General features: G+C 46.3%; 1 protein-coding gene across 1 annotated transcript in view; it reads left to right on the top strand.

Moving 5' to 3' along the window:
- Usp31 (ubiquitin specific peptidase 31) overlaps window positions 1-23947 on the top strand; it is a 59759-nt gene extending 35812 nt beyond the window's left edge. The window contains exons 6-16 of the mRNA XM_013011769.1: window positions 1085-1229; window positions 2919-3099; window positions 5586-5697; window positions 6779-6873; window positions 8188-8265; window positions 8892-9021; window positions 12309-12428; window positions 14856-15081; window positions 19057-19215; window positions 20311-20463; window positions 22371-23947. Coding sequence (XP_012867223.1) covers window positions 1085-1229; window positions 2919-3099; window positions 5586-5697; window positions 6779-6873; window positions 8188-8265; window positions 8892-9021; window positions 12309-12428; window positions 14856-15081; window positions 19057-19215; window positions 20311-20463; window positions 22371-23947 — 2976 coding nt within the window. The remainder of the gene's footprint in view (window positions 1-1084; window positions 1230-2918; window positions 3100-5585; window positions 5698-6778; window positions 6874-8187; window positions 8266-8891; window positions 9022-12308; window positions 12429-14855; window positions 15082-19056; window positions 19216-20310; window positions 20464-22370) is intronic.
- The last annotated feature ends 3087 nt before the right edge of the window (window positions 23948-27034 follow it).

The raw sequence follows: 27034 nt of genomic DNA, 5'->3' as shown, positions 1-27034 counted from the left end.
TGCTTTTCCCCTGGTCACTGCTGCTGGGTGGGAAATGAGGCTCTAGATGTCTGCAGTGTTCTCCCCCAGCTCTGCTTTCTCTGCAATCTGTAAAGTACCTAGAAGTCATTGTTCCCATTTCACATGTACAGCCAGGAAAGGGAAAGGCTCTCAGTACTCAGGACTGCAAGCTTTAACACTAGTGTTCATTCAGATTTTCCTCTGTGAAAATACTAGTTAGCTTAGTAGTAACTACCATTAGTTTCTAAAGGTGGAATTACTTGTTTAGATTGTTCTTTACCTTGATGGGTGTTTACTTCGATTTCCTCTTGCTAGTACAAACATATCTAGCTCATTCTCTTTAAGAGTTTCATAGTATTAGTAGGTCTTTAGTGTACTAATTATTCTTTTTTTTTTTGTCGGTCGTGGGGCTTGAACTCTGGGCCTGGGCGCTGTCCCTCAGCTCTTCAGCTCAAGGCAAGCGTTCTACCACTTGAGCTACAGCGCCACTTCTGGTTTTCTGGTGGTTTATTGGAGATAGGAGTCTCACGGTCTCTCCTGCCCGGGCTGGCTTTGACCCACAATCCTCAGATCTCAGCCTCCTGAGTAGCTAGGATTACAGGCGTGAGCCACCAGCGCCCAGCTGTACTAATTATTCTTATTGCTGGACATATGATTTGATTTCAGTTTTTTCTCTAATATGGATGTCCATGTTTGTTTGGCATTTTTAACTTGAGAAGAGGAAAATGTAATGATATATAAAGAACGTCAGATGTGGACTCTCGTCTCTCCATGGGGCTTGAATAGTGTGAGTCTTGAGACTTTCTTTCTCTCCCTGCTGTGAAGGCAAGGGGTTTAGGTGCTGCTTCTTGCTCTGTTTTATATTCCGGCTTAAAGCAGTTCTGCATTTAGTGCCGTGGAGTTCTGAAACCAGTGTGTAGTAAGTTACAGAATTAGGGCAGATATTGTCCTAAGATTCTGTCATTAAAGGCAAGTATAATCATTTCATAGCAAGTCCTGAGAAGTTTCATGGTACAATTGGGAGATCATTGCATGTCGAATCTCCAGTTTTATGCAACTGTTGACATTTTCCCCGTTTTTCTAGATTGTGTTAACAGAAATGTACTATGATGGGTTCCATCGTTCCTTTTGTGATACAGACGACCTGGAGACTGTCCATGAAAGTGACTGCATTTTTGCCTTTGAGACTCCAGAAATATTTAGGCCTGAAGGAATTCTCAGTCAAAGAGGTAAAGGCACACTTGTTTCCATAATGCACCCGAGTGTGCAGAGCTGACCACTGTTTATCCCTTCAAGTATTCTGTGACGGTGCAGTTCTTTTTCAGGATTGTAGTAAAGGTACATACTGCTGTCTTTTCCATTCTCATTTCCTTATGTCTGTCAGTTTTCTTGTGTCCAGTCAAATCCCTATTTCTCTTGTAGCCAGTGGTGATCTTTTTGGACTCCAAACCTGCCTCCTCTGTATTGAACATCTGACCCTTCAACTGTTCATTGTATAATTTTCACACATTTTGATATTGCATAAAGGTGCTATCTGTCTCTCCTTATCTGCGCTTTCTTGTAGCTACATGTGCAGGTGTGTGTGCCTGTATGTGCATGTGCTGGTTCTGGGGCTTGAACTCAGGGCCTGAGTGCTGTGTTTTGAGCTTTTTTTTTGTTTTGCTCCAGGCTAGCATTCTACCACTTGACCCACAGCTACACTTCGGGCTTTTTGGTGGTTAATTGAGAGAAGATGTTCAGGGAAGCCGGGCGCCGGTGGCTCACACCTGTAATCCTAGCTACTCAGGAGGCTGAGATCTGCGGATCATGGTTCAAAGCCAGCCTGGGCAGGAAAGTCCACGAGACTCGTATCTCCTATAAACCACTAGAAAACTGGAAGTGGCGCTGTAGCTTAAGCGGTAGAGCACTTACCTTGAGCTAAAGAGCTGAGGGACAGCTCCCAAGCCCAAAGTTCAAGCCCCACGACCAACAAAAAAAAAGGAAAAAAAAAAAGATTCTCGGACTTTTCTGTCTGGGCTGACTTCAAACCACAATTCTTAGATCTTAGCTTTCTAGTAGGTAGAATTATGGTTGTGAGCCACCAGTGCTGGGTTGTGTTGATATATAATAACAAATCATATGTTGCTTGATTTTTATGTTACTTATTTATTCATAGAACTCTGCTATGTATCCTTTTTTGGAAGCCATTTTTACTTTATTCTCTTTTTTGGAGTTATTATGATATTGATAGAAAGGGGCTTCTTTTGTCCTTCAGCTGGAGTATTATTTCATTAGCTGCCTCCTTCCAGAAGATAAAAATGTAAATGGATATTCAGTCAGGCATTGATTAGTTGCCTGCCCTGTGCTGTGTGCTGATTGAGTAACGTGATTGACTGGAGGAGACTCTGAAGTCCAGTCTCTGCCTATGAAACTTGGGTCTTGTTCACTTCAATGTGGGTTGGTCCATTTGGCTAGTCATGTTCTCATAATGGCTTTGTCTAGGAAGGGGGGTTTTATCTTTTCTTTCAGGGACAAAAACCTGCTCTTGGAACACTGTAGATCATTCCAGATGCTCTTGTTTTTATTGTTTTCTTTTTAAAATCCATTTCATGGGCTGTTACTGGGTCTGTCTTTAAACTCTATTGCAGATCAACTCCGTAACTTACCCTTCTAAAACTTGCCTAATGATTATTGAAGTAGAGAGTTTTGGTTTTCAGGTGTGAGATAGGGGAGACTAATTTGAAGGAAATAATGGATGCTATAACCTGTCTTACTAGCTTGATGAGTAATCAGTCTCATGCTGGAGTATTTGTGCCTATTTTTGATGGTAGTTTATATAATGACAATTTCTTATTTTTTACATTAGGTCAGTTTCTTTGTAATGAATCAATGAAAGGAATTTCAAGGAGATAATGTGAGTTGTTTTTAATCTTTTCCAGGCATTCACTTAAACAATAATCTAAACCACCTGAAATTTGGCCTGGATCATCATAGATTATCTTCCCCACTACAAGCAGCAGCCAAGCAGGGGAGAATAGACTTGCCCAGCTCCCGAACAGGAGGTGACAAGATTGTCCTGCTGGTGTGCAACCGAGTGTGCACAGGACAGCAAGGGAAGAGGTGAGAACTAGCCTGTTTCCCAGTTGCTCCAAGACAGGGGTGAAAATACGTACTTTTCCTAGCTGAATTTATGTATTGAAGGCAGGGTCTCATATAGCTGAGGCTGACCTTGAACTTCTGATCCTCTTGCCTTCGCCTACTGCCTAGTAATAGTTAATTTTTGATTCTGAGACTTAGAGGAACCTATGAATGAGTCCTCCACATAAGTGGACTGAGAATCTGAGTCAGAAGTGGCTATTAAAGCTTTTGTACTTTTGAAGGCTAATCTCATGTCTGATTTAGTTAAAGCACTCTTGAGGCCTTAACTATTTAAACTTGAATGAGTTACTTTCTTAACAGCTTAAAAAACAATTCTTGGGCTGTAGCTGTAGCTAGAGTGGTAGAGTGCCAGGCTAGCAACCATAAGGCCCTGAGTTCAAACCCCACTATCTTCTCACCCCCTCTCCAGTTCTTAACATATCTACTTGGATGGTACACTTCTCAGTGTCATGCCCCAGGCTGGACTCTCTTTCTTCTCCTGTGAAACGGGCCCTTGACACCACTATTCAGAAATCTCTCCAGTCTCCCAGTTGCCTTCCCTGAGAATTTATGGGCATTTCAGACTTACCGTTTTTTTTTTTTTTTTTTGCCTGTTCTGGGGCTTGAACTTAGCCTGGGCGCCATCCCTGAGCTCCTTTTGTTCAAGGTTAGTGGTATACCACTTGAGCTGGAGTGCCGCTCTGGCCTTTTCTGTGATTAATCAGAGTCTCAGGACCTTTCCTGTTTGGGCTAGCTTCGAACCACAATCCTCAGATCTGGGCCTCTTAAGCAGCTAGGTTTGAGCCACCAGCATGGAGCTCAGACTATTTTGCAAAGTAATTTTTACCACAGTAGTGTCACCTGTGTTATTTCAGGGAGAAAGGATAGCATTTTCTAATATTTGTCAGGAAGGATAGTCTGTATAAAAGTGAGCTTTCTAAATTTTCGAGATAAGTCCCTTGGGTGGTCAGTAATATAATTGTAAAATTGTTGATGTGATTATTTCTGATATTTATGAACAAAATTGTTACCAGGCACTGTTCTGAGCACAGGTGATAGAGCAGCGAGGAAGATAGCCAGGGCCTTGCTCTAGATGGCCAGCCTCCTAGTCAGGACAGGCTGACCTTGGACAAGCAAGCATACCTCACTTACTGTGTTGACAGTATCAACACAGACCAGACAGCTAGGGTGTGAATGAGGAGAGGCTGTGGGTCTGTACTGGCTGAGGTTGCAATGGAGGAGGTTGGGAAGGCTTCCTCCCAGAGGGAGGCTGGAGGCTACAGCCAACGCAGTCCTGTGAGAAGGAGTGAGCCACATGACACTGAGGCTGAAGGAGCTTGGCATGGTTAAGGCACATGGCAGGCAGCTTGCTGTCCCACATGAAGTGAAGGAGACCTGTGGAATTGCTGTTATGGCACAAGTCTCTTTAGAGTTAATGTCTTATGAATGTATGGTCGGGTACATGGAATTCACTTCATATCACCCAGGTTTTCAGGAGGTAAAGTTCTTCTGAGTAAAGAGCTAGGTGCTTTTAGGAGCAGGTTTCTTGGTGTTCTCATGCCTCTGTTTCAGCCTGGGCCTGAGTCAGCTCATCTGCTAGATCATGCATTGAGCATCTGCTGTTTTCTACACAAGGGCTGACTGGGCTACCAGGGTAAACAGATGGCAGTTTTATTCTCATGTAGCATGTGAGTGGTAAGGCAGATTATCCACCTGGGTCATTGGTACTGTAGTTCACAGGATGACTGATGATCCCTTCTGTAATGGAGAAGGGACCATCACTGCAATATAGAGCCAGGAGGAAGGCAGGTGGCATCAGCCTGCCTGGAACCTGGGTGGGGGAGGAAGACATTGAGGATCAGCATGCAGGTTTCAGGAATGCAAGCATGGATGGAAGTGGAGGCCAGGCCTTCATCTGTAAGTTAGAATCACTGGCTAGCTCCTGAGAGGTCTCAGTGCTGGGCTACATTCCACACTGATTTCATCAGAACCTTTGAGGCTGGATTTGGGTACCAGTTTTCAGTGCTCCTGTGTAAATGATGATGCGCAACAGAAGCTGAACACCTCACAACTGCCTCTGAGGCTCTGGGACATGGGAACCCCAGAGAGAACTTTAGTTCTAGAGCAACTCTCAGTCACTTGTTTGCTAGTGCCTCCCTTGTATGTCTACCAGCCTGTGGGACCTCCAACCACGTCCAGCCCTTACCTGGTATCTTCTGTGTCAGTCCCCTGCACATGCCACCCTCTTGCTGGCTCTGCTGACCCTGCGCTTGCTGTCTAGCACCTGCTCCTCTCCAGGCCCTGGGGGTAGGAGCTACATGGTTTTGTTTAGAAGTCTAGCTGTTGTGGTCTTCCTGTTTAGGGACTGTCCTAAAACCAGTCATAGTGTGATTCCATTGAATGTGACATGACAACCTTGAAGGGCTTGAATTTTTGGAAAGTCATGACTGTGTGTTGGTGTGTGGTAGGTTTGGACTGCCTTTTGTCCTGCACTTGGAGAAGACAGTGGCATGGGACCTTTTGCAGAAGGAAATCCTGGAGAAGATGAAGTATTTCTTGAGGCCCTCAGTTTGCATTCAGGTTTGTAGTGTGCTGATATTCCAATAGAGCATGCAAGTGCCCCAGTGAAGAAATACTCACTGTGAGAAATCTATTTGGTTCAAATTTTCAAATATCCCTCCTTTTATGGAAGGGGCTGACCACCATAAGGTTTCCTTAAGGGCTATATAATCTTTTATAGTGTTTATTTAATAGTGTTTGGTACAGAATCAACTTGGAGAAGTTTTCGAATCTCTATGTTGGTGTTTTATACATATTATTACTGGGTTTAGGTGTCCACAGAAGACTATATCATGTGAGTATTCAGTAAAAGCAATATATATATATATATTTTTTTTTTACTTTTTTTTTAATTGTAAAGATACTATACAGAGGGTTACAGTTACATGAGTGAGGTAATGAGTACACTTCCTCTTGAACATTGTTACCCCCTCCATTGTTTTCCCCCTACCATCCCCTCCCTCCCTCCCTTCCCCGAGGTTCTTTTTTTTTTTTTTTTTTTGATTGTGATTAAGTGGTTACATAATTTCCGGAAATTCACAGTATTGTGGAATAATGATGCTCATTTAAAGTCACAAGTTCATTCTAACTTTCCTGGAGCAAATTATCTATCACAGTCTGTAATATATAACGGTGCTCACATGTTATATACCATATATGTGATCAGCAGCATGGGATATTTAAGTAGTGGTTCAACCAGATGAGTGGGAGTTCTTTGTTTCTTAAGTCCTGTTAGTTTTGTCATATCACCTAACATTTTGGATTTAGCATCCACTTATCAGGGAGACCATGTACCATTTGCCTCTTCGTTCTTGGCTTACCTCGCTCAACATGATTCCTTCTAGCTCCAATCCATTTCCCTGCAAATGCCATTATTTTGGCTGCATAATATTCCATAAAAGCAATATATTTTTAGATCTACATAACATTTGATATGTAATTGAATTTGAGCGATCATATGTGGTTATTACAGAGTGACTCAGCCATATAGCAGAACATTGAAGAGGCACATGTTGAGCATGAGCCATTTGCCACTTTTGGTCTGTTTGGAAATGCCCTTGGTGAGGAATCCAGCCTAATTCTCACTGGATGCTTGTTGCAGGTGTGTCCATTCAGTTTGCGTGTGGTCAGTGTTGTGGGCATAACGTACTTGCTGCCCCAGGAGGAGCAGCCCCTGTGCCACCCAACAGTTGAAAGGTAAGCAGTGAGGCAAACCAGAACTACTTGTGGACTTTGCACGTGTGTTTAATCAAGAGTGATGTCTGCTGTTTTTCCTATGTAATGGTATTTGTTTCTGTAAGTTCATTTGCACATTAAATACTTCAATTTTGGTTCATATTGAGTGGGAAGTATTTAATGATTTTTCTTGAAATCAGAAAAGCCACCGTTTACTCACATTAGGAAAATCATGTATGTAATAGATCTACAGGTAAATTATGCTGTCATAGTCACCATGATGGAAAGTTTGCGGAGTAGCATTCTGTCAGGCCTCCATCCTCCTTGAAACCCTTACTTGGTGTCTGGTGGCCTCAAAGGCAAAGCACAAGTTCCACAGCAGAGGAAAGTGTCCTCTGTGACTCCATGCTTCTCTCTGGCCAGCCTTGCTTTCCTCTCCCCCCTGCCCTAAGCCTGCCTCACATCAGAACTCATGGTTGTTTGCGTATGTGACAGCTTTAACCATGTACCTGTGCCCCTTCCTCTGCCAGGAACCCCTCTTCCCCACACTCTGCTGCATCTGTGCCTCCTATACACTTCCGTGATGTTCACACTAGTCTGATATAAGGTGAAAGAGGGTGTCTGCATGTGATTCGTGTACACGTAGGTGCATGGGAAAGTATGAAAACTCAAACTGGTCTTCTTACAGAGGTTTTTCCCAACAGACATTGGTGCCTGCCTACATTTCAGGACTGACATAGTTTTGTTTCAAAGCTCCCTATTTGGGTTTAGACATGAAAGTTAATAGATGAGATAATAATCCAAAATACTGCATGGCATTAAAAAATGATGAGATGATAAAAATGAGCTGTGCGTGTGCTTAGTTTTCCAGCAAATGGTGAGGACTAATGATCAGATGGCGTAGCCTTGTGAAGGATGCAGGAGGAGGAGGGCATGGAGTGTTTGGCATGGGCACAAGCAACTAGGCATGTGTCAGGGGAGGGATGTGAGGGCAGATGATTGACCAGAATCTTGACTCTGTCTTTGGGTTGGGGAGAAACTGAGAAAAGTCGGAAAGGTGATAGAGAATATGCCAGTGACTAGATGCCTTACACTGCCATACTGAATTTTCTTTTGTCTCTTCATTTGCATACTGTACCTTTTAATTTACGTATTTTTTCAGTTTACTTGTTAACTAGGTATTAAATCTGAAGTTATGATCTCACTATGAACTTGTTCTGATGAGGAATAGAAGATTTTCCACAATCACCTGATTCCAGTTAGAGAACATATTCACAGTTCAGTAAAATCTTGCTTTTAGAAAATAATATGTGACTTTTCCTCCTGTTTCTGTAGGGCATTAAAGTCTTGTGGACCAGGCGGCACAGCTCATGTGAAGTTAGTAGTAGAATGGGACAAGGAGACAAAAGATTTGTGAGTATATCTATGTCTATATTATATATATATATATATATATGTATATATATATATATATGTATATGAATACTTAGTATTCAGATTCATTGTTTTATGATCATTTTGGCTATGCACCTTTGAGCTGTCAAATTTGCTGAAACATAGCTCTTTTTCTTTAACAAGTCGGTCTTATTTTTAGCTAAGTATCTAAATCTGTTGTTAATTCATTAAGAGGTTTATTATTTCTTTTCCTACACATTCTTCCTAGTCCTAGAACCTTACAACACTTATTTTCTGCTGAGAGGGGAGCTGAATTCATTAAGTATTACTTCAGTTTTGTTTCAGGCCCATCAATTTTAGTAAGCTATGTGGAACATATGCTCTAAGATACAAAGGACAAGAAACACATGATTTAATCCAGTACAGTTCATAGACATTGCCAGAAAAGCCAACTACCAAGTTTATAAAATAGCATTGCAAATGGAGAGCTTTTCCAGAATGTCGTGGTACATGGAAGCTGGATGGCTGTCTTCCACATTGACCTTTTTTGTTATGAGGTCATAGCCACTTTGTAAAGCTGCAGTTATATTTTTTTTTGTCTGTTTTGCAAGATGCTCTCTGTTAACTGCTCCCGCTGTTTGCAGCTTGTTCATAAACACAGAAGATGAGTATATCCCTGACGCGGAGAGCGTCCGTCTACAGAGGGAGCACCACCAGCAGCCTCAGACCTGCACTTTATCCCAGTGTTTCCAGCTCTACACCAAAGAGGAGCGGGTGAGAGGCGAGAGTACCGGCAAACACCCCACCCCCACCCACACCATGGGAGGCTGACGATGACCAGAGCCAGCGATTCTGCTCCAGACAGTGCGCAGGAGTGGCATCTTTGCGCATGCTATAGCCAATGTGGTTCCTTTTAGGACTTCAACCAGAAGTACTTCAAACTTCTGATGAAATATAGTACTCTAGAAGCTAACCTTGTAAATTCTACATTTTTCTATTAGCTAGTCATGAGTAGTATTTGTTTTTGTTAATTTGCTTAAGGTTAGAAATTTTATTTTCTTTAGTAATGAAAACAATGCTTCTGAACCTAGCACTTTTGTACTAAGAATACAGGTGTCAGCTATCATTCTCCCTTGCTTCCCCACCTTCCTCACCCTGCCCCTATAACTTGAACTTGGATCTAGTACTCTAACAAAAGCACACATCTTGCAATATTTGAAAAGGGTTTCTGTATTCTCACAGAATAAAGCTGTTGCCAGCTAGTTCCTTTAACAATACCCTTCCTTCCTTCCTTCTTTCCTTCCTTCCTTCCTTCCTTCCTTCCTCCCTTCCTCTTTTTCTTTCTCTTTCTCTCTTTATGTTAGACGTAGGGCTTGAACTCTGGGCCTGGGCACTGTCGCTCAGCTCTTCAGCTCAAGGCAAGTGCTCTACCATTTGAGCCACAGTGCCACTTCTGGTTTTCTGGTGGTTTAGTGGAGATAAACGTCTCACGGACTTTCTTGCCCAGGCTGGCTTTGAACCGCAATCCTCAGAAATCAGCCTCCTGAGTAGCTAGGATTATAGGCGTGAGCCACTAGCCCCGGCTTAACAATACTTTTTCTTAATATATATATATATTTTAAATTCCTGTTCAGTTCTGGGCTAAAATAGTTGGCTTTGAAACTGGCTGATTGCAGTCTGTGGCATGCATATATCCTGTCCCTTTTAGCTCTTATAAAAAAATTGACCTGATAGATGTTTGAGAATGCCACCGAGCTCAAGAGGGAGCAGATCTACTGGACACCATTGGTATCCATGGAAGATCTCTCACAGCCTACAGTAATTAGTTCATGCTAGACAGATGGATTTCAATGGTGGCTTAAACATTTAGATGTTTAACAAGTACCTACTATGTGCCAGGTAGTACCCAGTGCACTGGGATACACAGGGATCAAGACAGACATCATGCCTACTCTGTGTTAGACTTAGAGTCAAGGCAGACAAATGTACTTATTGTGTGCTGGGTAGTGAATGATGTATTGGGATACACAGGAGTCAACACAGAGTACCTACTGTGTGCCAGGTAGTCCCTGGAACACTAGAATACACAGGAGGCATGGCAAGACAATGCTTCTGCCCATGAATGGCTCACAGACCATGAAAGGTTAATGAGGAGGAGGAGAAGGTCCTGGGGGCAGGATGAAGCCTGGCATAGCTGGAAAACAGAAACCAGACCAGTGTGGCTGGCTCGTTCACTCTCTCAGGAGATATCGTAGGTTCTTGAACAGCACTTGGCACCCTGGAACGTGTGCAGTAACTGTGTGCTGGACTATGTGAGCAGTCTGTGGGAAGTTCATGAGCATTGGGCCAAAAACAGCAGTAGGAGTTCCAAGAGGTGCGTGTGGCTTTAGCAATGAGCTGTGCGGTTGGGCTCTGGGTCTAGCTATCTGCAAGCTCAGTGTTTTGGTCAGCAGGGCCACAAAGGCATGAGACACTGTCATGCTGGCGGATGGAAGCTTTAGAGACACACCCTGTTTTCATGGCTTTCTGTGGTCAGGTTAGGATGGCAAATGGGGACAGAGCCAGAGAGAGAAGAGGGAATGGATGGTGCCTGGGAGTCATGACCTGGGCAAGTGTATTGTGGCTGAGGAAGCCTGTAAAGAATCTGATGTCCTTCAGGCTCATGGAAGACTTGTGTGGATAGGGGGTTGGCCTTTACTTTATATGAAAAGCACAGGATAAAGACTGGGAATGAGTGAGCTTGTATTCATATGAGGAACACCTCCATAGCAGACTGCTGATCTCTGGGCCCTTTATTGCCAGGTAGGGGCAACCAAACCAAGGGATGCTTGGAGTGTGGCCTGCTTTTCAGCCTAGGCATTTTCAATAACTGTACAGGTCAGAATAGAAAGCAAAGCTAAGAGACACTTGCAACACTCCTACTGTGTCTTTAAAATACATTGGCATTTAAACAAACAGAAACCTGCCTTTACTACAAGCACTAGGGTGGTTGGGAAGCATTAATACATCACAGAGACATGAACTTGCCACGTGATAGTTTGATCCCCTTCTAGTCAGATTTCGTGCTTCCCTCTCCCCTTACACACTGAGTCCCCTTATCAGGAAAACACTCCTTGGTCCCTTTTAGTGAAATGACCATAAACTTTGTCCTCCACTGATCTGCTTAAGTTTATTGGTAGTAGTGTTACTCCATCCTCCAGCCTTTTGTCCTGTCTGACTCCCATTTGGCTTTACTTGCCCTCCACATTGCCTATGGTGTTATGACCTGCTGAGCATCACCAGTTGTGCCCAGCATTCCTCTTGGTATACATAAGGGGAATACTTGAGATTTCCCTTTTTCTTGCCAGGCTCTGGTGGCCTTTGAGGTTTGGTATTTCTCTTAACTGGTCCAAGATTCTGTCCTTGGCTCCTTTCTCTTCTTTCCCAATGGGAATGTCTTCTATCACAGGGCTTTCCTTTCCTCCTCACATCTGATGTACCTTCTGAACATGGAGGAATGTACGAATCTCACAGGTTCATACCTTGAAGTAGTGTACCACCGTCTTGACGAGATGACAGATGGATCTGACAGCAGGAGGGAGAGGTCGTCACGAGGTGACAGATGTGCAGTGGGGGTGGTATGGAGGAGAGCAGCCAGGCTGAGAATTGGCAGGGAGAGAATTTGGGTGGATGTGGAGTGAGACAAAGCTAGAAGGATTTGAGGGTTTGGGTAACCCCATGTTTTCACCTTTAGAGGGCAGCGGTTGGGTTTGCTGCAAGAGGACATACAGGTGTTTAAAAGAAGGGTTCATGTTGGTTGGAAGATGATGAGTCGGGTGTGGGGGTGTGCTAGGCTTGGGGGTACTTCTGTGACATCTAACATTCTCCTTGGTAGTTGTTCTCTTTGTGGGATGTCTGGTCAGCAGGTATCGGGTGCTGATGCTGGCCAGGGCCTGTGGTGGTGGTGGTGTTGCATTGCTCTCCTTGTGCAGCCCAGAGGGACTGAGTGGAGGACATTGTTGCTGTGACAGTCTCCCGTCTGTTAAGTGGAACCTAACCCCAGCTTCATTGCTTGCTTCTAGCTTGCCCCGGACGATGCCTGGCGCTGTCCGCACTGTAAACAGCTGCAGCAGGGGAGCATCACGCTGAGCCTGTGGACGCTGCCCGACGTGCTCATCATCCACCTCAAGAGGTTTCGCCAGGTAAGAACATGTGCTGTCCTGGCTCCCGCCATCCCCGCTTCCCCTGGCTTCCTTCCCATCACTGTTGGACCCGGCTAGATAGGTGCAGACACAGGTGTCTCCACCTGGGGTCATGTTGTGTTCTCACCCTTTACATCCTGAATGTTGCAGTTCATACTGCAGATGTTTTATTACTTCATGCTTGAGGGTTTGTGTTAGACTTGTCAATGTTGTGCTTAAATTTGGGTGTATTTACTTTGGGATTAAGAAAAAAAAAACAACAAGTGACAGTCTTTCCCTAGGAAGCAGAATCTATTTCTACCTAATGTGATAAGGAGTTCTTCTTAATCTGAGTGGAGATGAGTAAGAACTAGAGAACTGCTCTGCATTGTCTGGCTGTGTGAGTCTGTCTTTGAAAAAGGCTGAGGTTCTGTTTCTGAGGTCAGGATTGCCCCAGGTGGCCCCCCCCCTTTCTCGAGATGTGGGAGGTGGGCATTCATGGAGTTCCTGTGGCCTGGCTGTGTAAGAAGGTTTGTGTGTGAAAGATGAGCACGTGTTTCTAGGGAAGATGGAAGCCAGGTGCACACACAGTGGTGGAGTGGACAGTGTAGATACAGGGCCTTGCCTGGGCTACAAACAAGCCAGAGGGACTGCACTCCAGGTGGCACATTGGAGAGAGAGGGGTGGTGGAGGGTGGTGGTCCAGGCAGGCTCTGGGTGGTGTAGGATTCTGTGGGGGCACTTTAGCAGTGACACAGCACTGCCATGTCAGTATCTTGGAAAGATATTTCTGATGGCTACATACAGAGCAGAAGAAGCTAGAGGGAGAGTTGGAGGAGCCTTCATGCATCTGGAGAGGACTGCTGATGGCTTGGGCCAGAGCTCTGTCGTGGCGATGGATAGATGGATGGGAATGGCTTGGGAGGAGGCAGCAGAGGTGGCCCACAGAGTGACACTTGGGCATTTGCTCTGCTGGGCTTTGCAGGTGGACAGCCGGCTGAGGGTTCAAATGCCAGCCATTTGGGTTTCTTTCCTCTTACACAGACCGGTTCCTTATACTTGCTGTTTCTTCTGATGATCCGTCATCTCCTTCCAGAGCCCCAAACTCAAAGCTGCATTGCGTCTGTGACTTCTCTCCACTGCTGTTCTGGGGGCAGGCCCTTCTGCAGCCTGGCTGAGCCTTTCTGTTGACTCCTGTGTGTCTCTTTCCCTTCTGTCTCTCTTCCTCTTTTTTTTTTTTTTTTGGGGGTCCAGTTGTGGGGCCTGAACTCTGGGCCTGGGTGCTGTCCCTCAGCTCTTCAGCTCAAGGCTAGCGTTCTACCACTTGAGCCACAGTGCCACTTCCGGCTTTTTGCTTATATGGTGCTGAGGAATCGAACCCAGGGCCTCATGCATGCAAGGCAAGCACTCTACCACTGAGCCACCTTCCCAGCCCCTCTTCCTCCTTCTTACTTGACATCTTCTGCTGGATTTCTTAGCCTCTGTGACTGAGTCCTCCCCTAACATATTTTATGCACTGCAGCCATGAGTCGGCTGAAAGCCTCAGTGTACCCCTTGGCTCCCGAGTGAGCCTGTTGAGGGCCAGTTGTGCCTTCCTCTCCTGAATACTTTTTTGGGTGGCACATCTCTGATTTATTGTTGTAAATGTCCTGTGAACACAGGAATATGCAGTCATATCTATTCAACTAATGTTTGGCTTTCAAGAGATTCTCCTCTGGGCTTCATGGAAATTACAGATTGCCCAGGTTGCTAGCTCAGTGACTGTATCAGCTGAATCATTGTGAACCTTTGTTTTTGCACTGTTATTGGGATTTGAACTCAGGGTCTTGTGTTTGTGTGGCTTGGTTTGCTCAGCTGGCACTTTAACACTTGAGCCCCACATCCTGGCTTTTTGCTGGTTATTTTGGTGGTGGGGTCTTGTGGACTTTTCTGCCCAGCTGGCTTCAAACCAGGATCTTCTGAATCTCAGCCTCCTGAGTGCCTAGAGTTCCAGGTATGAGCCAGCACCGCTGCCCAGCCTGTCCGTGAGAACTTCTAATGAACTTGTGAAGGGAGGAACTGCCTGACTCTTGTGTGCTGGGTGCTGGGGTTTGCCTTTGACGCAGCTGTCACTCTGTCATTCTCCTGCCTTGTTGACAGAGGTATCATGATGAGCCACCTGGAATTATCTTTAATCCCAAAAACCTTTAATGATAAGGAAATGGAAAATGCAGATGGGCTTATTTATCCCCTATTTGTAGATCCTTTCTGGTTCCTAAAGTTTTGTGCTGAAACTTGTTCCTTCAGCCAGTTGAAACTTCATTTCTTTCCCTGTTTGATTTGTCTTGGGAAACATCAGATAAGTGTCTCAAACTGCTTTAGCTGATAGCGTCCACATTCCACACGTAAACTCATCTGCCATCTGCTTACATTAAAATGTCATCAGAACTTGTTTTTCTTCTTGCAACAGGAAGGAGACAGGCGTATGAAACTTCAGAACATGGTCAAGTTCCCCTTGACTGGCCTGGACATGACACCTCATGTGGTTAAGAGAAGCCAGAGCAGCTGGAGCTTGCCATCCCATTGGTCCCCGTGGAGACGGCCCTATGGACTCGGGAGGGACCCTGAGGACTCCATCTATGACCTGTATGCTGTGTGCAACCACCATGGCACCATGCAAGGGGGGCACTACACAGGTCTGCAATTCAAGAGGCTGCGTGTTTATGCGCTGCTCCCTTCAGGCTGTCTGCTTTGTGGTGGTGGGAGGGCGAGGGGCACGTGGCTTTGAAGCTCCTTTTTCTCCAGTGCCTGTGCTGGCAAGTCTTCCTGCTTCTCCCCATATGAGAACGTGTGCACAGACAGCGTGTTCTGCTCCCTGAGGATGCTCTGTGTTTCCCAGCAGGCTGCTCACTTGAGGCTTTGCTCTCTGGTTGCTTGAGGGTTTTGGCATCTCTTTAATCCAGATGATTGTGAACCACATTTATAGTGCTGATTTGGTTTTGTTTTCCACTTGTAAAAGCAACTCTAGTTTCTTAAGAAGCTTATAAACTATAAGGAGTGAGGGAAAAGAGAATGATGAATGCCAGGGTGGGCTTGTTACTCAAAATAACCACAGCTCATATCCTAAACCCTTGTGATAGGACACATGCCACCAAAATTCTTACCATTTTGGTCACATTGAAGTTTATAATTTGGTGACACTGTCTATTCATATTGTTGTTCAGTCACCACTACAATTCATCTCCAGAATTTCTCTCATCTTCCCAAGCAGTAACTCTGTGCCATTTTCTGTCTCTGTGGATTTGACTCTTCTAGGTACTTCTGATCACTGGAATCCCACCATGTTTATTCTTTTGTGGCTGGCTTATTCTGTTCAGTGTAATGTGTTAAGGGCTGTCTGTGTTATAGCATGCATCAGAATTTCCTTTTGAAGGCTAGACAAGGTCTTGTCATATGTTTGTAAAAGTTTGATAAATGTTCAGTGTTTTCCCCTAACTTCTTGGTTGTTATTTTCTACTATTATGATGATTCTAGTGTATTCTGTTCCAAGTGAACATTTATTAGGCACCTTATAGTTAGCTTGCCGTGGACTCTGCCACATCAGAGACAAATAGATCTAGCCTCTAGTTTCCAGGGTGTAATCAAATAAGGGGGAGACATAGATACAAATAAAATGTAGGAAGGTAGTAGTGAGGTAGGGGAGGTAGGTACCAGAGGAGTATGTGGCTGGGTGTGCTGAGGGCCAGGAGAACCCACTGAGATTAGTAATCTGCTGCTTGCACCTTGCTCCCTCAGGGGCTGGCAGAGGTAGTGGCTCCACTCATTGAACTGGTAAGGTGCTAGCTGCCTGGTGATGCTGGAGTCATTCCTGTGTTTGGGCGATGAAGTGGCCTGACATTGCTTTTCTTAGACAGACTGTACATTGCCGAACACCTATATTGTTTCTGGTTTTAACTCAAAGTACGAATGAGCTTCTTTGTTCATACTCACTTTTCTGTATTTTAATCCTACCTTCCATTGAGATGAAATGGTATTGGAGATGGAATTGTTGGGTGTGCATATGGACTCTCGGGAGACATGGCAGGTTGTATTTCACGTAAGGGTGGGTGTGTTAAGTTGGTTTATCTGTGCAGGTGATGAGGACTCGGATTTCTTCGTCCTTTGTATTCAATATACTTCATGTTTGTACTTCTCAGGGACTTCCTTTTCTTCCTCAGTGTAGTGGTTTCCTTAACATTAGTGCTTCATAAAGGTGGGGGTAGACATGAAGGAGGGCTGGGCTCTGCCTCTTTTGGTAAACATCCTTAGCAGTGAGCCACGAGCCTTCCCTGCCCCTTAGCAAGGTCAAGGAGTGCTGCCAACCTGCTCAGCTTTGCCAGTACCCTTTTTCAACTTGCTCTTTTTTTTTTTTCCTCCTGGGTTTTGGGGGTGAGAGGTCAGGAGGATGACTAGATGCAATCTTATATTCTTGAAATCTTTTTAGTACCAGTTCTTTTAAATATTTAAATATTGCTATCAGCGATTGTTGGAGAAAGGAATTGTCTCAGCCTTTGAGTGTCTCATAATGGAGTGGTTTGGATTGCCTCGGCTTGCCTGGGGAAGCACTTACAGGAGAGAGAGAGGCTCCTTCACATGTTCTCACTTCATAGGAGATGAAAGTTAAATTGAGTGCTTGAATATACTTTCTACCTTGTGTACCCAGTTGGCGTTATGGTCGAAGTTACGATATCGTATTTGGCACTTGACATACTTTGTTTATATTTTCTGAAAGCCATTGCTGTGTTGTTGGATAGTAAGTCATGGACTCTTAGACTGGAAATGGACTTAGTGGTTATTTAGTTTCACCAGCAACTTGTGCAGTAGTACCTTTGCCCGTGTTGCTCATTAGTACTCATCCAGCCTCAGCTTTGGCGGACAAGCCATCAGGAAAGTGTGGACTGGCTTGTTATGTGCTTTCTAGCAAGAAGTCAGGGGAGCTAGGACAGTGCTGGAATCCTGCTGCTCTCTATATAGAACAGGCTTTGGAGAAGGCTTGGCACCCCCAGAGTTTAGTATAATTTAGCGAAACGGGCTTGGGTGAGAACCCAGGCCTGTCATCCCAGCTCAGTGGTCTTGGCCAGGTAACTTCACTTTGCTCAGGAACCACACAGATGAGCTGGAAGGGAGCATGCCTGCTTCACTGGTATTATTTTCCTCTTTCCCATGCTTTAGCCATGGTGCTGCTTGTCTGGTATTATGTAAAGTGGTTAGTCTTAGTTTATGGGCCATTTTAAAAACGTCAAGCACTATTGGATGAAAGATGCAGTTAAGTTTTCCTTTGGGCTCCCTGGGCGTGTTCTCCATTTTGCACTAGTTTGTGTATAACAACATGGTTTATGCATGGTGAACCACAGGGTTGCGAAGATTTTAGCTGCTATTCACGCCTTCTAGGATGAAGACTTCATCTGTGTTTTCAAACACCCAGCTCTCCAAGAGTTTACACTTCAGTATAAATACAATAAAGACACCACAGCAGATCAGATGGCGCTGAGCATTTTCCAGTGCCTACCTCTGTTTTGGTGCTTCTGTTGTAGAAAGGCACTGGTCTCCAAACCGCAGTTTGAGTGACTCTGGCCTAGAAAAAACTTTAAAAGACAGTGCTGGGGAAGAAGAGCAAGTTGAGCTGAAGTGCTTATTAGTGAGTTATTCTGTGGCTTGTTTTGCACATGGTGACTGAAGGGAAACAGACAAACTAGAGCACGGTTATTCTGTCCCCTTCTCTTGGATGTGTCCCTTATAGCTCCTCCCCCATCAGCACTCCAGAGCAGCAGTCACTTCACCCACGGGCTCCTTCATGTATCTGCTTGGCCTCATCCCCCTGGCCAAGCAGGTGTGGCCTCTCTCTTCCTTCCCCCCTCCTTTCCCTGGTCTGGCAAGTCCTCAGCTGAGAGTGACTACTCACCCCACTGTTGTTTTTCTTAGTATCTCTGCTTGTTGGCGAACCTGTCTGGTCTAGCCTCCTTATCTGGGTCCCTTCTCTCACTTTCTATCTCCTTGTCCCCCTCCCAGATCATTCTCTGATTCTAGCCTGTGTTTGTGGACATAGCTGGCAGGCCCTTCCCCAGTAGTGACAATCAGTATATTTCTACTCACTGCTAAGTGTCTCTTGTAGGGAAAAATTGTCTCTGGTTGAGACCCAGTGGAAGTATATTGTGTTTTCTAAGATGAACTAGAACTCTTAGGTTCTTGTAATAGTTTGAAATTTCTTGGCACTTTTTTTGTTTTTGAATGTGATATGGAATTTGGATTTTTCCCCTTAATATCCCTTCATTCCTATGTGCAGCCTTAAAAAGTAGCCAGGCACCAGTAGCTCACGCCTATGTTACCCAGGAGGCTGAGGTCTGAGGATCGTGGTTCAGAGCCAGCCTGGGCAGGAAAAATCTGTAAGACTCTTATCTCAAATAAACCACCAGAAAACCAGAAGTGGCACTGTGGCTTAAGTGGTAGAGTCCTTGCCTTGAGCTAAGAGCTCAGGGAGTTCTAGCCTCCACGACTGACCTGCCCGCCCCCCCCCCGCCCCCCCCCAAAAAAAAGTTCTTGAAGTGATGATTTACGTGAGAAGGATGGTGTGAGGGCAGAATGCAGTGGCTGGCGCAGCCTTGTGGGTGCTGACGGTGGGCTTTTTTTGGCAGCGTACTGTAAGAACTCTGTGGATGGTCTCTGGTACTGCTTTGACGATAGCGAGGTGCAACAGCTGTCAGAAGATGAAGTGTGCACGCAGACGGCCTATATCCTCTTCTACCAGAGGCGGACTGCCATCCCCTCATGGTCAGCCAACAGCTCGGTGGCAGGTAAGACTGCCTCTGGTTTCTGGTAGTTGCTTCTAGAGCTGGAGGTGGTAATCCATGGTCCAGAGAACAGAATATCTAGAAGTCTTCATAATGACCACTTGGATCAGATACGGTCTCACATTCTTATTTAGTCTGGGAACTGTGATTTCAGTCAAGGAAGTGAGGATAGCTTCGGAGAGCTGCTGCAGGGCAGCAGAATTCATGCAGTGGCATGCAGAGCCAGGCTCACCCCACGCACCGTGTCTGAGGTGGAGCTGGATAGCAGCCCTGTCATGTTGCTCTGAGCCTCTTCCTGGTGCTGTCTTGGAGCATTGTCCCAGCAGAACCACACACGTATTTAATATGGCCATGATCATGGCACCCACCTCGTGGGAGTTGCTAAAATGAGGGAACAGTGTGGGAAAGTGCTTTATAAAAGTGTCAGGGGCCATTAGAAAGAGTTCTTTCCCCCTTCTGTCAGGGGAAGGAGATAGCTGTAGTAGTATTAGGCGGTTTGGTTTACGGGATGGGGCCTAGCCTGTTGTCTTAGGAATGGAGGAACGTGTGCCTGCACACGACTTGTTATGCATTCACACATGATCTGAACAAGCAAGGGATGCGTACCACCTACCACAGAGTGTGACCTTGAAGGAAGCATGGCAGAGGAGGAACATGGTAGTGTGTCAACAGGCCAGGGTGGGAAATGGTACCCCATATCCCTCTCGCAGCTTGTGAGGGGAAAGGGAGCGTCATGCAACAGAGCCATACCCCACCCTGCACAGCTGCCTGCTGACTGCAGGCAGTGTGAAGTCCACTCAGTATAGCCTTTCCTCAGAGCTTTTCAAGGTCTGAGCGGGGCGCAGGTAGGACACATTTTGGAGGTCTACCTGAGCTAGCTATGCTGCTTCATTAGTCAGTTGCTTACCATAAATCTGGCAGCAGGAGCTGCCAGGCCATTTGTTCTTCATCCTTTCTCAGTAGTTTGCTCTGGAGTTTTGTCTCACCTCAACACGAGGATGGTCGTTGCTCAGCGCAGCTGGCAGCGCCTGCAGGAGGGTGGGCAGCGCTGGCTGGACACTGGCCAGGCCCACCTCAGTCCCACCCCCTTTCCCACAGGTTCCACAAGTTCCTCCCTGTGCGAGCACTGGGTGAGCCGACTTCCGGGGAGCAAGCCAGCCAGCGTGACCTCTGCGGCCTCCTCCAGACGCACTTCCCTAGCCTCGCTCTCTGAGTCTGTGGAGATGACTGGGGAGAGGAGCGAAGATGACGGTGGGTGAGGGGTCTGTGTGGGATTCAATGGAGCTGTGGGCTGGGACCATAAAAACTAATGTTTAACGACAGGACCCTTTCTCTTTCTACTTATTATCTCCACTTACACATTCTAACATGCAGGCTGGAGCTTGAACTCTGGAGAGTACTCAGTCCTCAGAGTGGTTGTACGGACTCCGGCTGGGCCTTGCCCAGGGCCACCTGGTGTGGAGTTGCTCAGTTTAGCTTCAGACTTCTTATCCTAAACACAGTCACAGTGGAAATTGAGAAAATGGAATTTAATTGATTGTAACTTTCACTTGGTTATAACTTGAGTAACAGCAGGATAGACTTAGTTTTGACAGAGAGTACCAGAAGCAGTGGTGGGGATTGGGCATCCCAGGTCTCAAGAGCTAGGAGGAAGACAGGTGAGCTCAGCTTCCGGAAGGAGCACAACGAGTCATTGTCCAGGGATGCTCACTCTGTGGCCAGTGTTTCGATCGCTCTGATTTGCTCCTGGTGGTAATGGATGATGCTGAGGAAATGAAGTGACCACCACATGGGGTGGGGGGTCAGAGGAAGAAGATAGACTGGTCTGCCTCCTCTTCTGGCTTGTTACTTTATTTGTAAAATGAGAGCACAAGACTGCAGTTGCTAAGCTGCATCTAGCTCCTGATATGAGGCCAACTAGTGAACCCAGGTCTGCATAGGAAGAGGTTATTTGTATCCTGCCTACAAAGCTTGAGTTTACTGTTGTTTAAACAGTAAGTCCAGGATGGTGTGCACTGACCCAGTTTTTACCTCTTTTTTTTTGGTCAGTTTTGGGGCCTGAACTCTGGGCCTGGGCTCTGTCCCTCAGCTCTTCAGCTCAAGGCTAGCACCCTACTACTTGAGCCACAGCTCCATTTCCGGCTTTCTGTTTATGTGGTGCTGAGGAATCAAACCCAGGGCCTCATGCATGCAAGGCAAGCACTCTACCACTGGGCCACCTTCCTACCCTCTGACCCATTTTTTAAGCTAGTGTAGCTGGGGAAATCAATGTCCTCTTACACTTTACTATTAATTTAATGGTGCTGGGTGGTACACAGGCCAGAGCCTATCTTAGGATTTTAGACTGTTTCTTTCAATGCCACAGTCATAGTAACAAATGTGTTAGATAGAATTCAACTTAAAGGATTTTCTTCAGAAATTTAAAGTCATTGCAAGTACAAGTATATTGTTGTAGTCAGGTTTTTTTTCCCCTTTGAGGCTTTGGACCACTCAGGAAAGTGTTTATTAATTATATCCAACACTCTAGTTCTTTCCACTGATGCACTTCAGCAATAACTAACTTACCTGCTGTGATTGGTTTGGGTGTTAGCTCTGCCTTTCATATTTTTGGTGTCATCTTGGCCAGGAATTCATTCTCTGGGGCCCAGATACCCTTCCAGAGGACCTAGTTAGTGGCGGGATTAACAGCTCATGTTTAGTGAGCATCTTGCAACTCCAGGTTCCCTGTTGTCCACATATTTGTCAGATTTTCTAGAATTCTCATATGAGACATACTGTCAGCCAGCTACCTACAAGCCACCGGCCACATGTGGCCTGCTGCTTTTACCATGAGAACATTTTAGCACCTAGTGGTGCTTGTTTGTGCGCTGTGGTGGCAGAGTCGAGTGGTTCCTTGGTTACCAGGGCCTCTCCAGGAGAAGTGGGCCAGGTGGCACAGAGTGGCTTGCTGGTTCCTGAGTTAGAATGACCTGTTGTGTTGATCAGGGAACTGGACTCCAAGAGGTGGAAGCCACGTAGCTGTCATTGGTCCCAGACAGGCTGGCTCTGAAGGTCATCCTCCTTTATTCTGTGTGGCTTGCCTGCATCCTCTCTCATTGTCTTAAGACCTTACTGGAATGCTGTTGTTGTTGTAACAGAATTCTCTGTGCTGTGTTCAGGAGGCTTTTCAACTAGACCATTCGTGAGAAGCGTCCAGCGTCAGAGCTTGTCATCCAGATCTTCCATCACCAGCCCCTTGGCTGTCAACGAAAACTGCATGAGACCCTCATGGTCCCTGTCTGCCAAGCTACAGATGCGCTCCAGTTCTCCTTCCCGGTTCTCAGGGGACTCCCCGATTCACGGCTCTGCCTCTACCCTGGAAAGGATTGGGGAAGCCGGGGACGACAAGGTCTCCATCTCTTGCTTCGGTAGCTTACGGAACCTGTCCAGCAGCTACCAGGAGCCAAGTGACAGTCATGGTCGCCGTGAGCACAAGGTTGCGGGCCGGGCCCCGCTGGCTGTCATGGAAGGTGTGTTCAAAGACGAGTCAGATGCCCGCAAATTGAACTCCAGTGTTTTAGATGCACAGAACAAAAACTTAGCACAAGGGGATCGCCTGTCCCCCATCTGCCCCCCATCTGATCCATTTGACAACAACAACCAGATTGCCTATGTAGACCAGAGTGATTCCGTGGACAGCTCTCCCGTCAAAGAGGTGAAGCCCCCAGGCCCCCCAAGCTCCTTCACAAAGAAGCCTGAGAGCACAGCTAGGAGGCCCTCGAGTGGCAGAGGTGCCCCTGAGCCAGAGAGGGGTGTGCGCAAGGGACGGCCGGCCCTGGCGAGCCAGGACTCATCTCTCTCAAGTACGTCCCCCTCCTCGCCCGTCCCTGTGAAGGCTTCTCTGAAGCCCTCCCGTTCTCGCAGCAAAGCAGACTCTGCTGCGAGGGCCAGTGGAAGGCACTCAGCCCCTGCGCCGGCCCAGCCCAGAAAGGAGTCATCCTCCAAGTCCCAGGACTCCGTGTCTTCCCCTTGCGCGCAGAAGCAGAAGCCTTCCTCTGCCCTCGCTCACTCTGCAGCTTCCACAGCTGCCAAAAAAACTTCGGGCCCTGCCCCCAGGGGCACCGTCCCTCCTGGAAAGAGCAGGACTTCAGATCGGAGCTTAAGCAGAGAGGGCTCCCGCCAGAGCCTGGGCTCCGACAGAGCCAGTGTCATCTCCACCTCCAAACCCACCTCCCCTCGGGTGAGCCAGGCCAGAGCAGGCGAGGGCAGAAGTGATGGCAAGCACGTGCGAAGCTCCTCCATGGCCAGCCTGCGCTCGCCCAGTGCCAGCGTGCGCTCCGGCCTGAAGAGGGACAGCAAGTCTGAGGACAAGGGGCTGTCCTTCTTCAAGTCGGCCTTGAGACAGAAGGAGACTCGGCGGTCCACTGATCTGGGCAAGACCACACTGCTCGCCAAAAAGGCTACTGGGGGCTCTGTCAAGTCGGTGGGTAAGAATACCCCGGATGACAAGGCCGAGAAAGACCACCAGCCTCCAGGCTCCCAGCAGCCAAGCGGGAATGTGGTCGGTAAAGACCTCACCTCTAAGGACGCTGCTTCTGCTAAGCGTTCCCTGCTGTCCTCCCGCAAACCCAAGTCTTCCCAGCTGGATTCTGGAGTCCCCTCGTCTCCCAGTGGCAGGCAGGCCTCAGAGAAAGCCTCCAAAAAGTTAGCTTCCAGCATGCAAAGCTCTGCACGGCCTTCTCAGAAACCTCAGTGACGTTTCTGCACCCCAAGTGTTTTATCTGTAAAGATGTTTATTTATTTAGAACCCTCTCTCCCACTAAAGCCCTCTCTGCTTTTGTTTTGTATTTTTTGGGTCATGTGCCTCTGTGTGTGCGTGCGTGTGTGCGTGCGTGTGTGTGTGTGTGTGTGTGCGCGCGCGCGTGTGCGCGCTCGCCTCTGTGTGTGTGTAGAATTCAATCAGATTGCTGAAATGTCACCTTATTATGTCACTGAACCAAATAACAGCCATAGGCAAAGCATTGCTAGCAAGCTGACTGGTGTCATTGTAGACTGCACCCTGACAGTCCCTTCAAAAACTGTGCTACGTCTTTCTAGAGAACTTGGATGACTTGTTGGATACTCGGGTTAGTTTTGAAACATGCGAGCTAGTTGAGCCATGGTGAGTGTATAGGAGAGGGAGTTATCTGACTTGTCTTTAATCTGAGCAGAACCTGTCCTCATGAGTTGCCAGTGGCACCAGGAGCTCTGAACCTGTGATACCAGCAGGGAAATGAGCGGAGGGCAGCCGTTGCTCTCTGCGCTGTGAGCCCATCTTTTGTCTTTGTGAAGGTCGAGCTTTCCTCACTAATGTTCTCAGGTATGTGACTCGGCTAGACTAGGATGATGGACATCGGTGAATAGCATTCAAGAGGAAGGTGGCGTGAGTGACTGTCACTTCTGCTGCCACACCCAGATGTTTTAGAGGGAGACAGAAGTCTTTTGCTGCTTTCAGAGCTGCAGAGGTGGCTCTTGGGATACCAGATTGCTTAGCCAGAGAGCCAGGTACCAGTTTTCTAAATATGGCCACTGTTTGTTTGTTTTTTTTTTGTTGTTGTTTTGTTTTGTTTTTTGTTTTGCCAGTCCTGGGGCTTGAAGTCAGGGCCTGGGCTCTGTCCCTGAGCTTCTTTTGCTCAAGGCTAGCGCTCTACCACTTGAGCCACAGTGCCACTTCGGGCTTTTTCTGTTTATGTGGTGCTGAGGAATTGAACCTGGGACTTCATGCATGCTAGGCAAGCACTCTACCACTAAGCCACATTCCCAGCCCCCACTGGGATTTTGAACTATACTAGAGAGTAATTAGCCCTTCTGAAAGATTCCCTAGCAAAGCCCAGCTTTAACGATGGTGGCATGGATTGCAACCATTTCCTCCTGTGGTGGTGCTTTGTTCTGTTAGAGAGGGTTGCTCCATGCTGTCCTCATGTGTAAACTCGTGTCCTGTCCAGCTGCAAAGGAAGGAAGTGGCTTCCTGCTATGTGTGGCACAATGTTATGGATATACTTCAGGCTCAGCCTTGCCAGGCTTGTGTATCTCATTTATGTCTTCTTTGTGCTAACGATGAATTTTGGAGTGGAATTTGGAGTATGTCGGCACAGATCACAGAAGGGAAACCACAGAAATCTCACAGATAAACAGAGTGTTTACTTTTTTCAGTTTTATAATTCTCCTGGCAATACCTTGCAGCTCAGTTTTTAACTTTTCACTTTTTCTAGTTTTTAAAAATATCAAGGGAATTGTGGTCCTGAGTCTCCCTTGAATAGCATTTGTCACTTTGCCATAAACTAGAGCATGCTGTTATTTGCTGTTATGTGCTTTTGTGTGTGTGTGTGTGTGTGTATGTGTGTATGTATGTATGTATGTATGTGTGCACGTGCTGGTACTGGGGCTTGAACTCAGGGCCTAGGTGCTGTTCTTAAGCTTTTTTTGCTCAAGGCTGGCACTCTACCATGTGAGCCACACCTCTATTTCTTGCTTTTTTGGGGTGGTTAATTGGAGACAAAAGTCTCATGGACTTTCCTACCCCTGTCTGGCTTTGAACCATGATCCTCAGATCTCAACCTCCTGGATAGCTAGGAATGAGCCACCGGCACCTGGCATACGTTCATGTGCTTTTTAATGCTAACTTTTTCTTGGTTGTAGTTCTCTATTGGAGTTCTCTGTGGGCTTTTGGTGCACATGTGGGTCCATACATAATCCCTCTTTTCAGTCTTGCTGTGTATAAAGTAACTTTAACACATACACATGCATAACTGGCAATTCTGCACTGCCTTTTATTTTTCTTTTTTTTCCTCCCCATGAATACCTCTTGGGAAATATCTCTACCAGGTTACTTAAATTTGCTGCTAATTTGATCATTAGCTGGTAATTCACAGGGCTGGAGGCCCTCTTAGTTGAGGTAGCTAGAATGTTTCGCCCTTGAAACTCTGGGCTTGAACTCTGGGCCTGGGCTCTGCTCAGCTCTGCGAGCACTCTCCCACTTGAGCCATAGCGCCACTTCCGGTTTTTTGGTGGTTATTTGGAGATTAGAGTCTCTTGGACACTTTCCTGCCCTGGCTGGCTTTGAACCACGATCCTCAAATCTCAGCCTCCTGAGTAGCTAGGATTACAGGCATGAGCCACCAGCGCCCAGCTTGCCCTGGCAACATTTAAGGCTTATATATGCAGCCTGGGGCATGGTACCATAGAGCTGCATGCAGTTCATTGCATGTGTGCTCACTGCCCACTACCATAGGTATCCTCGTTTTACTGTGTAGATCTCATGACTTCGCAAAGCAGCCCTGCCCTCTGCCTTGCTGTGACTCAGATACTTGGCTGCCCTTGTTTCTGTTGTTGTAACAGTTGAGGGACATCCAGGTAGTGTGTACCCCACTCTCACATTCCCATCTCGCTTTTGCTTCCTGAAGAAGGTGTACTGAATCCGAGGTCATCAGTATCAGGGGTCAGATAGGATCTGATTTTAAACTTCCTGTCTTTGTGCAGTAGGTAAACCCCATTCAGAATCTGTCTGAAGTGCTGAAACAGGCCATAGAATCATAGTTTGCTTGGACAGAGGGTTTTAATAACATGTCTTTTTTTTGGCATAATCACTTAAGCATTTATAAAAATAAATTTGTAGAAATAAATGGTAGGTGGTTTTATTCTTGAGTCCTATGAGTATGGATTTTCCATGATGTATAGTTTTTTTTAACACTCTGTGTCTTTGAATTTTCCATGGGAATATAAGAAATAAAATTTTAATAATAAAAATCCATAAGCTGTATGCCTTTAGAGTTTAGTCCTCATTTCACATTTAATTAAATAGCAA

Source organism: Dipodomys ordii, unplaced genomic scaffold, assembly GCF_000151885.1.
Source record: "Dipodomys ordii isolate 6190 unplaced genomic scaffold, Dord_2.0 Scaffold14, whole genome shotgun sequence".
Taxonomy (NCBI): Eukaryota; Metazoa; Chordata; class Mammalia; order Rodentia; family Heteromyidae; genus Dipodomys; species Dipodomys ordii.
Note: the sequence above shows the minus strand (reverse complement) of the source record. Positions and strands in the feature narration are given on the sequence as shown.